The sequence below is a fragment of the Epinephelus moara genome, chromosome 23, assembly GCF_006386435.1.
Source record: "Epinephelus moara isolate mb chromosome 23, YSFRI_EMoa_1.0, whole genome shotgun sequence".
In the NCBI taxonomy this organism is placed as follows: domain Eukaryota; kingdom Metazoa; phylum Chordata; class Actinopteri; order Perciformes; family Serranidae; genus Epinephelus; species Epinephelus moara.
This window is the reverse complement of record NC_065528.1, coordinates 31,336,656-31,348,898: the sequence shown is the minus strand read 5'-3', so window position 1 is coordinate 31,348,898 and position 12,243 is coordinate 31,336,656. Positions and strand designations below refer to the sequence as shown.

The 12,243-nt window shown below is 43.5% G+C and overlaps 1 protein-coding gene across 1 annotated transcript in view; it reads left to right on the top strand.

Annotated features, from left to right (window-relative positions):
• The window catches only part of lrp6 (low density lipoprotein receptor-related protein 6), a 63,330-nt gene that overhangs the window by 44,446 nt on the left and 6,641 nt on the right, over positions 1–12,243 (top strand). The window contains exons 11-22 of the mRNA XM_050036262.1: positions 71–255; positions 2,444–2,770; positions 2,861–3,063; positions 3,171–3,382; positions 4,173–4,363; positions 9,037–9,246; positions 9,445–9,570; positions 9,807–10,043; positions 10,192–10,302; positions 10,443–10,673; positions 10,755–10,891; positions 11,211–11,308. Coding sequence (XP_049892219.1) covers positions 71–255; positions 2,444–2,770; positions 2,861–3,063; positions 3,171–3,382; positions 4,173–4,363; positions 9,037–9,246; positions 9,445–9,570; positions 9,807–10,043; positions 10,192–10,302; positions 10,443–10,673; positions 10,755–10,891; positions 11,211–11,308 — 2,268 coding nt within the window. The remainder of the gene's footprint in view (positions 1–70; positions 256–2,443; positions 2,771–2,860; positions 3,064–3,170; positions 3,383–4,172; positions 4,364–9,036; positions 9,247–9,444; positions 9,571–9,806; positions 10,044–10,191; positions 10,303–10,442; positions 10,674–10,754; positions 10,892–11,210; positions 11,309–12,243) is intronic.

The following is a 12,243-nucleotide window of genomic DNA, read 5'->3' as shown; positions in this document are numbered from 1 at the left end:
AAGAGAAGACAGATCAGAGACTGGCATGAGAACTGGTCCTACATGAAACCACTTTGTTTCCTGTCCTCAGGTACATGTACTGGACCGAGTGGGGCGGGAAGCCAAAGATCGACCGAGCAGCGATGGACGGGTCGGGTCGGATCACTCTGGTGGCGGACGTGGGCCGAGCCAACGGACTCACCATCGACTACGCAGAGCGCCGCCTCTACTGGACCGACCTCGACACCACGCTCATCGAATCCTCCAACATGCTCGGTGAGAATCACAAAGCAGCGACTTTTCTGTGTAGCTGTGCTGCAAAATCGAAACACCCAGACGTGGTTTATACATGTATTTAACATTTAATTTAAATCATCAGTCGAGGTGTCACGGTGCTCAAGTGGTTTTAAGATGCTGACTGTGATTGCAGCACCCCTGGTTCACATCAGGCGTCCGGGACATTGTTGCATGTCTTCCTGTGATCTCCACTTTGCGCTGTCTAGTAAACTAAATCCCCTGTGTGTGTGTGTGTGTGTGTGTGTGTGTGTGTGTGTGTGTGTGTGTGTGTGTGTGTTCAGAGTTCAGTGACCTTTGTTTCGCTGCAGGATTCCCTCCAACACTGGGAGTTAAATCTCCTCCTCTGCATTATATAACCGGCAGAGCCCTGTGGTTGTGTGTTCTGAACTCTGTGCACATGCATGTGTTGGTCTCAGACGACAGAAGAAGAGGAGGAACATGTTCTCTCCATTAGCCGCTCGCTCTGACACTTCAAAGCGCAGCTGAAACAAAAGCCGCTCTGCTGTCCTGAAGTGTTCCCTCTCAGCAGCACGTCGGTGGATGTGAAGCAGGACCAAAATATTCTGCACAGAAAACTCCTAAAACGATGCTGTTATTAGACGCCGGGCTCTGCGCACACACACTCGCACTGCGCTCGCAACACTACCAATTTTGTGTGCAGGAAAGCAGCCTCGGTCTTGGCGAGGGACGCTGAGGACAGAAAATAACCCTCACAGGACAGATGTCTGCTTCACCAACACTTTTATTATTCTCTCAACCCTTTTGTGAAGTTTGACACCTGCGTTTAATTTTCTGAACTTTGAGTCTAACTTTAGTCAAGACAGTATTTTAGTCCTGTGTATTTTGAACTGTCTGAGTGGTGAATGAAATCGCTCTACAACAGCGCCGCATAATTTAATTTCCTGTACGCCGTGAAAAACTATGAAAGCAAGTTTAGAAATGTCAGAAACGCTTCTAAAATTATCTGCCAATATGTGAGTGTGGCGCACGTGTCAAATTATAGATTTGTTTTATTTTTCTCTTCAGTTATTTATGGACTCATTTCTGGTCCGCGTTATAAACAAACATAACAATATACATCAATATAATAATTCAGTGAGGCTTTGAATCTCCAGACTCCAAATTTTGTGATAAACTGTCCATATAAAGATATTTACAGCATAAACTTTAAATTGATGCTGCTAAAAAGACATTACTTTATCAAATACAGATTTTGTTTACATGCTGTAAAGGTGTTTTCTTTTATTATTATTATTTTTACAGTTTTATTTAATTACATTTTCAGAGCATGCCCATTTCTGGATAAGTAAATATTCAGAGGTAAATCACTCTTTATAGAGAGATAATAATAGTTATGATAAAAATTAAGTAAAACAATAAAAAATAAATAAATTATGATTAAAAATAATTACAAAAATAAATGAAGATAAAATGGTAATAAAAATGAGAAAAATTTAATAAAACACAGTGATGTAACGGTGTGTATAGGTAAATATCTCTGTGCAGTACATGGAGTGATTTCGAGAAATAATCATAGTGTTATTAAAATTAATTTAAAAAGACTTAAAAATGAAACAATTAATAACTTTAACAAAATTAAATAACAGTGATAATATTGAAAAAACTAAATTGAAAATAAAAGGAAAAATAAATTACACACTAGACTTCAAATGCTATTTTGGGGCATTGTTGTCATCTTAATGTATTACTTATTTTTCAAATGAAAACTGATAAAAGGTTTGCTCCCACTGACGGAAATCCACCCCTGAAAAACACAACCATCATGGGCTACTCGTGGTCAGAAACACGGGTGACAGCAGAGGTATTAATTTCCAAATAGGCGTCATTTTCTTCCAACAGTAGAGTGGCTCCTGATCGTTGACTCTAGGGAAGTGAAGATTTCGGTTATAATGTTAGATTAGCCAGCATTCAGCAGCAAAACATTTACTGCTCCTACAGAAATCTTTAGAAGAAAACTTCTCCGAGTCCGCAGAGTCCTGAAGCGTTTGTTGAGCTTTTGCGTGTCCAAATTGCACCAAATTTGACACTACATGTCCTTTAGCCTGGTGCGATGTTCTCACCAGGTTTGAAGTAGATCAGGTGAACGGTTCTAGAGATATGTGAAGGACACACACACTGATCATCTCTCCTATTTTCATTTCTCCAGGTCAGGACCGTGAGGTGATAGCCGACGACCTCCCCCACCCCTTCGGCCTCACCCAGTACCAGGACTACATCTACTGGACCGACTGGAGCCAGCGCAGCATCGAGCGAGCCAACAAGACCAGCGGTCAGAACCGCACCGTCATCCAGGGCCACCTGGACTACGTCATGGACATCCTGGTGTTTCACTCGTCCAGACAGGGCGGCTGGAACGCCTGCGCCTCCACCAACGGGCACTGTTCACACCTCTGCCTCGCCGTCCCCGTCAGCAGCTTCGTCTGCGGCTGCCCCGCCCACTTCTCTCTCAACTACGACAACAAGACGTGCAGCGGTGAGGCGGCAATTTCTTTTACCCACTGAGAATGATGGTCTTGCCCACAGACGTGTTTTAAACGTGTCCTCTTCTTTGTTTGTCCTCCAGCTCCGACTTCCTTCCTGCTGTTCAGCCAGAAAACAGCCATCAACCGTATGGTGATCGACGAGCAGCAGAGTCCAGACATCATCCTGCCGATCCACAGCCTGAGGAACGTCCGAGCCATCGACTACGACCCGCTGGACAAACAGCTGTACTGGATCGACTCCAAGCAGAACGTCATCCGCCGCGCTCAGGAGGATGGCAACCAGGTACAGAAACACCAGAAACCAGAACTGTTTCCTGTTAAAGCAGTCAGATAAAAACTGTGAGTAGTCTCGTCTCCTAACCCGCTGTGTCTCTGCTCTCATCCCGTCAGAGTATGACAGTGGTGTCGAGCTCTCTGGGCGGACCCAGCCAGGGTCTGCAGCTGTACGACCTGAGCATCGACATCTACAGCCGCTTCATCTACTGGACCAGCGAGGTCACCAACGTCATCAACGTCACCCGGACGGACGGCAGCAGGGTCGGTGTGGTGCTGAGAGGAGAGCACGACAAACCCAGAGCCATCGTGGTCAACCCGGAGAGAGGGTCAGTGTCCCACAAACACATCAGCTTCCTCACATTAAGCCGTAGACACCAGTACACGTTCTGACATGATCACAGAGTTAGACCCTTGTTAGTGTTTCCACAGCATTACTCATTGTTCTGTTATTCTGCTGTTATTCTGGAAAACATCATAATCAATTAGTTAAATTAAGTTTGTCTTTGAGTTAATAACATAACGTAAATATGATTTAAGTCTTGTGAGGAAGGAAAACATGGATGAAGGATAAATGGATGAATGAAGGCAGTTTAAAGGAACTGGGAAACTGGCATCAACTTCACAAGTTTCACCCAAAGATTTCCTGTTAATTTATTCACCAGATTTCTTCCTGTAGTTAAAGTGGTGTTAAATACAGTTCCAGGAAACATGAAAGCGTCTCAGATGTTGCTCTGTGAACTGTGCACACACCTCAGACACACACAGGTAGAAACACTCCTGTACTTGAGGAGCGTTTGGTTTGTGTCTCTGCTCCTCAGCATCTGCGTCTTGTTTCTAATCACACGGTAATTTGTTCTTGTTGTTTATTCTCTCGGGCTCGTGAAGTTCTTGAAGCCCGTTGCAGCTCGGTGGTGCCGAGTCGCTTGTTTGGAACCATAATTGCAGGGTTTCCTTCGGGCCGGGGTTCGCGCAGTAATCTCTGGGTCATTGTGTGGTTGAGAAATGAAGTCTGCAGATGTTCGGGGAGGAAAACACGCCAGAAACAAACATCAGAAACTGTTGAGATGAGCTGCATGAACCAGAAACACAGTTATAACAGACTGCTCTCTGCTGCAGGTACATGTACTTCACCAACCTGCTGGAGCGCTCTCCGAAGATCGAGCGGGCGGCGCTGGACGGGACGGAGCGTGAGGTGTTGTTCTTCAGCGGTTTGGGGAAACCAGTCGCTCTGGCCATCGATAACGAGGTGGGGAAGCTGTTCTGGGTCGACTCGGACCTGCGGCGCATTGAGAGCAGCGACCTCTCCGGTGAGTCTGAAGGGTGAAACGACTCCTGGTTTGTCACTGAGAAATAATCAGGTTTTAAAAATGAGTTTATATCTCAGAAAAGTTCTCTGTATTATTTTCCAGTTGAGTCCTTAAAAGACTTCAAAAAGAGTAGAAAAAAAACCAAAGTAGTTGACTTGCTGAACGAAAAACTGAAGTATAGTTTGTCCCAGGGACCCGAGCTCATGACTGTGTGACTGTTACTGACGTTAGCGTTTTATCAATAAAGCTGGAAACATAGACAAAAATACTGATGTGCAGAAATTCAAAGGAAGAGTTTGACATTTAGGTAAATTCTCTTCTTCTTTTTCTCTCTGAGACACAGATGTTCAGATTGATATCACTCATGTCTCTACAGTAAATATGAAGCTACAGCTGGTTAGCTTAGCTTAGCATGAAGACTGGAAAAAGGAAACCAGCTAGCCTGCTGCTAACAAAATCCACCGCCAGCTTCTCTAACACTCTGAGTAACATGTTATATCTTATTTATTTAATCTGAACAAAAACCAGTGAAAATGAAAATTCACATTTTTTTGAGGGTTCCTACACTGTTGTTAGCATTTATTCTCCTGTGATGGTGTATCTGTGTCGCTGGAGTAGATTTTCCATCGCACTATGTTGAGTCTCTGTGATGTGCAGAAAGGTTTCATTGATTTGAGCCGACCTGTAGCTGACCTGGTAGTGCTCCATAGAGGCTGAATCCTTTGCAGCAGCCGGGGTTCAAATCCAACCTGTGGCCCTTTGCTCCGTGTCACCCCCCCCTCACTCCCCACTTACCAGTCACTCTCCAGTAGCACCATAATAAGGACAAAAAAAAAAGTTTGATTCATTTTACTAACACACTTTAAACAAAACTAAAACTTGGCTTTATAGCGACACCATCAAACAAAAGTACAAAATTTGGCTCCATTAAACTCACACGGCTCACAGAGAAAACGTTTGCCTTATACTGGACACATTTTCCCAACAAATACAACATGCTAACATTATTAGCACAAGTCTATGGCATTTTACATTGTATAAATTAGCCTAGCGACTAGCAGACTTTTCCCTTTACTCATATAAAGCTGGAAACAGCAACATTTAACAAAGGAAATGTTACAGAATTTGGCTCAATAACTCACCAGGTTCTCTGACAAACACTGGTCTTTATTTGAACACTTTTCCCCATATATATAGCATGCTAACATTCTTAGCACAAGCCTATGGCATTTTACATTGTATAAATTAGCCTAGCAGCTAGCAGACTTTTCCTCTACTCATATCAAACCAGGGACAACAGCAACATTTAACAAAGGTAACGTTACAAAATTCGGCTCCATTACAACTCACAAGGTTCACTGACAAAACAACTGTCTTAAACTAAAACTAAACATGTTTTCCAAACAAATACAACATGCTAACGTTATTAGCACAAGCCTATGGTATTTTACATTGCATAGATTAGCCTGGTGGCTAGCATACTTTCCTCTGCTCATATGAAGCCGGGATAAATCACACACAAGACTTAAAATGCTATTTTTGTGGAGGCTTTATTGTCTTCACAATTTATTGTCTCTTATCTGTGAAATTAAAGTAAATCAAAGCTTTGTTTCCACTGAGGGAAATGGTTTCAGTTTACAGAGACAGACAGGAGGTCTGTGACTGCGACGTGTAGTTACATTTCTGGGGAGGTGCACATCAGGCTACGGCGTAGGGATGTAATCTATTCAATGCACAAATATAAACTTAACTTTAGAGAGAAAGAGAAGAAGAGGGTTTCACTAAATGTCCAACGTTTTATTACTAACAAAAACTACACACATTTATTTATTTATTTATTTATTTATTAGGTCTAACCTTTGAATTATTTGTTCTCTTGATTAACTTTACTTTTCTTGGCAAACTCTCACAACATAAATATTCTAGTCGCAATAACTCAAACTCGTAAGAAGAAGAAACGCAGCTGTTTATAATCTGACTTTTTATAGTGATGCACATACAGATGTTTTAATGCTACGCGTACAACAATGAGCCCTGAGTACAGATGGAGGTAAAGATCATTTCTCTAAACTTCTCTGAAACTGAAATATTAATGAGACAGTTCATACTGACCAACATCTTCAGACTAGGAGCCAAAGTTTGCTGCTTCTTTTCACTGCAGACCTTCATTTGAACTCAGCAGACTCAGCTCAGTTTGAGGATTCATTTTAAACTCTAAGACGTTTGTATCTGACTGAGAGTTTCACAGTGTCTGATTTTATATACAGGCGAGTGGGAGAAACTTTCTTTAAAGATGCATTTGAACTGTTGAATCCATCAGAAATACTCCACACTAGTAGTTTAGTTTGTAGAAGTTTCTCTGAGCAGTTCAGTGGGTGGAGGTCTGACTGTGTGTCTGGTTGTTGGGGGTTTGAACACTGAGGAGGAGAGTCAGGGAGTAAATGTGTGAACAGAGCACATGAAGGACACTTCGGGGGAGTTTTTGTGCCTGGAAAGGGGAAGTTGGCGCGGAGCCCCGAGCTCAGCACATTCCTGTGATTCTCCAGAGCCCCACGCAGGCCGACAGGAATGTAAACCATCTGTACGAGAGGACGGAGGAGGACGTAAACAGTGTCAGGCGCAGGGTTCAGAGGAGGCCTGCATCCTGAGCTGCTCTTCATGTTTCTGATTCAGGATTGAAGACGGTTAAAAGCTCGACCCGGCCTCCGTCGTCCTCTTTGATCCTCTGCAGGGAAGCCTGGTTAGATTTAGTCTGAGCGGCTGCTTGAGCTCACAGTGCGGAGGCTGCTGCCCCCATCAGGGCGTTTGATTAATAACAGCCTCAACAGCACTACAATAAACTGACAGGAGATCTGAGATCAGGCAGATAAGCATGTTGGTGTGAGGGCAAAAAAACAGGCTCAACTGACAAGTTTTCCCCATTGATACAGATATTTAACTGTATTTAACACTCAATGTTTTTACACCAATAAAGCTCAAATTTGTCCTTGTTTTAAGACACGTGTAGTTTCGAGTTACTTCAGTTTTCACTCAGTAGTTATTTCTAAAAGCGTGTTGAAATAGGAAGTTTGTAGACTTTATGTTGCTGTTTAGGATTCTCAGTTGACCTGATTTACATTAAAGAAAGTCGGAGAAAAACTTTTCTGTTTAAGATATTTATTTTACAAGGTTTATTAACACTTTTAATTCATTTTATGATTTAAAATTTTAAGGTTATTTTATCCAAACAATATCTTAGGTCGGTGTTACAGCAAATTACTTTTAAAGCGATTTCACTACCGCAAGCAAATTTCCAATGTCAGAGTAAAGTCATTAAAGTTTAAAGAGTTGTGCCGCTCCCTGGTCTCGATTGTTTGGCGTCAGGTGATCATAAAACTCAGTTTGAATTTGTTACGTCAGTTTTTTTTCTCGTCTTAATGTTTCAGCAAAATCAAACATGCTTATTGTTGTTAAGTTTTTAGCCTCGGCTCACGCAAACAGAGACGAGATCAGACAGTTCCTCCAGGAATGATTTCATGGCCGTTGTTTGAGAAACACTTGCGATGCATGTTGCAGTGTTTATTGGCATTTTTTGCAAAGGAATTGTGAAATTGCAAAAATAGTTGCTGCACTGTCCCGAGTTTGATGCCTGTTATCACGAGCATTTAGAATTAGTATCTATCTGTGATGGTAGGAGTGTGAGTGGGGGCTGACAGCTGATTTTTTGCTGAAACAAAACGGCTCAACTGTCATTAAACTCATTAATAACTGTTTGGTAACGTTAGCCATGTGATGCTAACAGTTAGCCCCATCACTGTGTGTATGTGGCTTTGTCCCAGGCACAGAGCTCACACTCCCACTGCAGCAAAAAAAAGACAGGCTGAGCAAATTTCAAATGGTAAAGTTGCAGCGACTGCTAGGTCATGCAGCATTCACACAGGTTGGCTGAATCTGCGTTAACTGTTCACTGAATCACAACATCGTGGAGGGACTAATCAACGACCAATAGCTGTGCGCTCTCCAGCAGCAAACAGGAAGCAGCAACCCACTGAAATCATTCAGCTAACTTACTGAGGCTGGTTGCAAGTCAAGAAGACAAAGTCCAAATGTAATGTTTGTACGCAGATACAGTTTATTTTTATGGATTATATTGATGCCGAATTCACAAGAATACCGTCGACGCATGACGTCTTTTATCCTGTGTTTCTAGAGTCCTGTGCTTTTTCAGATACATAAGGAATTGTTAGGAAGTTTTGCTAAATATTTTCCACCAGGAGCAGGATGGGGAAGAATCTCAAAAGGATCTAGTTGTGGACTTGCAAATAGTGACCCTGTTAGATCCCCAGTCTGGCAAAATCTAATCGTATGTCTGTTGCTGGAATGTTGCGTCTCTTGAGAGCCACGAGACAACAACCTCAGAGCAAAGATTCAGCAGCACTTTGAGTATAATACATACAATATGTCAAATATATTCTGGTGTTTTAGAGTTTAACTTTTTCCACTGAACCATATTTAATGTCAGTATATGCAGTATATGATGTGTTGCCTGACGTCGGTGTGTCGCTGTCCTCCTGCCTCCCCTCCTGCCTCACCCTCAGTTTCTCACCCGTTTTCGTTGCCTCTGTTCCTGAACGTTTTGGCCCTACAACCTTGTTTTGTTTTTTCCCCGGTGCTTTAAAAAATAAAATAATCAGGAGCCAATCGGATCGTGATCGCCGACTCCAACATCCTGCAGCCGGTGGGTCTGACAGTGTTCGGGAACCACCTGTACTGGATCGACAAGCAGCAGCAGATGATCGAACGCATCGACAAGACGACGAGGGAGGGACGCACCAAGATCCAGGCTCGCATCGCCTACCTGAGCGACATCCACGCCGTCCATGAGCTGGACATGAGGGAATACAGTGAGTCATCATTGCTGTAGCATGGGACAGGGCACCTTTCTTCTTCGGTGGTGTCATTATTTTGGTCCCCCATGTTTTGTGTCACGTTTCAGCGTTTAAATTTGTAGGACACTGCCGTCTGAACTTTAACAGTTGTTTAACAAAACAACTTCTCATGTATCTTCAGTTGTTTCTCACCTGACCTGCGTGTCCCTGCAGGTAAACACCCGTGTACCTGGGACAACGGCGGCTGCTCCCACATCTGCATCGTGAAGGGAGACGGGACGACTCGCTGCTCGTGTCCCGTCCACCTGGTGCTGCTGCAGGACGAGCTCTCCTGTGGAGGTGAGACTCAAACACACCTACGTTGAGGAAGTTTTCCCACCGGTGAATGAACTCAGTGCAACACTGGTGTCGTCACTGATTACACCAGATGTTTTACAAAGGAAGATATTCGCTCATAATCCTTAGAGCTCTGTATTAAATGGATAGTTAAGGATATTAAAGATAGGCAAAAAGGCGGCTTAAATGTTCCTCTTCCTGTGCAGACTCTGACCGTCTCATGTGTCCTCCCCCCTCAGAGCCTCCCACCTGCTCCCCGGAGCAGTTCTCCTGTACCTCCGGTGAGGTGGACTGCATCCCTCAGGCCTGGAGGTGCGACGGTTACCCCGAGTGTGACGACAGCAGCGATGAGGAGGACTGTCCCGTCTGCTCCGAGACCGAGTTCCAGTGCGACAGCCGGCAGTGCATCGACCAGAGCCTGCGCTGCAACGGAGAGATCAACTGTCAGGACCGCTCCGACGAGAACAAGTGTGAAGGTGAGACAGGTGACTCTCACCTGGACCGACCACCTTGTTTTAGTTTACATGAAGCATCAGCACAGCTTTGACTGAACTCTTGTAGAAGAAAGAAAAAGCATCATCACAAGGGTTTAGAGGTTATAATAGATTTCTTCTTGTCTCCCAGTACGTTGTCCTCCAGACCAGTTCACCTGCTCTAATGGTCAGTGCATCGGTAAACACAAGAAGTGCGACCACAACATGGACTGTACTGACAACTCTGACGAGATCGGCTGCTGTGAGTCTCACAATCATCCCATCAGTCGCACTTTCAGCAAATCAAATTTTTTTATTACTAATTTGAACAGAAAACTGGATCATCTTTTATAAAACATTCAGTTGTGTTCTAAAGTCGCTCCTCTTCTTCTGTGGTTTCAGATCCAACAGAGGAGCCTCCTCCTCCGTCCAACAACACCATCGGCTCCATTGTGGGCGTCGTCATGGCGCTGTTCGTGGTGGGAGCCGTGTACTTCGTGTGTCAGCGCGTCCTCTGCCCGCAGATGAAAGACGACGGCGAGACGGTCACCAACGACTTTGTGGTCCACGGGCCGTCGTCAGTGCCGCTGGGATACGTGCCGCATCCGAGCTCGCTGTCCAGCTCGCTGCCAGGTGGGACGACACGTCCGTCACCTCGTACCTGCATATGTTATTTAATAAACGTGAAGCTGACGTCTGTCTATGAACCAACAGGTATGTCCAGAGGGAAGTCTGTGATTGGCTCCCTCAGCATCATGGGCGGGAGCAGCGGACCTCCGTACGACCGAGCTCACGTGACGGGAGCTTCGTCCAGCAGCTCGTCCAGCACCAAGGGGACATACTTCCCTCCGGTGAGAGGACGACATGTTTTAGACATTTACAGCTTCTTTACTTTATTATCAACGAATCAGAAAACAAAGTCTGATAACTTCGTCTTCATTTTCTCTTTTGTTAAAATAAAATTTCAGAGTTGTTTTCAGACAACATTCAAGAACTTATTTTGAAACTATGGATCAGTAGAATAAAGTTTCAGTGCACATTTTTATTCTTGCTAATTTCTCAGTGATTTAATTATCATGATAACCTGATGTCTCCTGGGGTAGTTTAATTCTAACTTTAAATTATAAGTAATTATAACTATTTAAATGTTGTGATTTTGTTGTGTTTCAGATCCTGAACCCTCCTCCGTCTCCTGCTACAGTCCGCTCTCAGTACACTATGGAGTTTGGTTATTCTTCAAACAGTCCCTCGACACACAGATCCTACAGGTAACTCACACTCACACACATTACATCACATGTTATTCATTGTAAAGTTAAAGTTTTCTCTTTGACAATCAGTCAAACTGAAACTAAATGCTTCAGTTTTCCATCATGTGTGTTTATGAAACAGAGTAAATGGATTTAATGTCATCAGTCTGCATCTACAACAGTCGGAGACAAACAGCTTCTTCCTGTTTACTTTGAACTCTGTAAACAAACCATGAGCTCCTCTCGTATCTTCATCTGAGACTAGAAGTTTAGTTTATACAGAAAAAGTGAAATTATGTTGAAACTGTTTCCATCACAGAAACTTTAGAAGAACTTCACCTGAGTTTCCACCAGTGGAACCAGGGTCATGATTTAGTTACTGACCCACACACGTCCGCTGTGAGGGCAGGACGGGCAGGAAACCTGTGGCTCTTTAACCCCTCTGCAGTGGCTTCCTGTGGCTTTTTTCAGAAGAAAATTCTTGCATTCTCTAACTGTAAAAATGTGGAGCTTAAGCATTTCAACAACTAAATCTACAAACTGCGTCGCCTGGCACCTTTGTTAATTATAACTGGAGTTCCTCAACAGTAAATGTAACTCGTCTTTGTTGTTTCTTTTTGCCTGAAAATTGTTGGGTTTTAATACATTATCAGTTTCAGCTGAAAATGCTAGCAGAATTACACAGAAGGGAAAACAAGAAGAAAATTCACACTGCAGATATTTCACTATTTACATCCATCCCTGTGACATGTTATTAAGGATCCTACTGTGTGCTGTGATTGGCTAAGACTCATCGCGTTGACGTGTTGAGGTAGGAAGCTGTTAGGATAAGGGCAAAGAGGTGATGGTCAGGGCTAGTGCTCACCAATCTCGAATATTCTCAGAGATTAAAGTGGTAAATGTACGAGACATAACTCACAAGTGAAGTGCCAGAAAGTTCTGGTGGGAGGAAG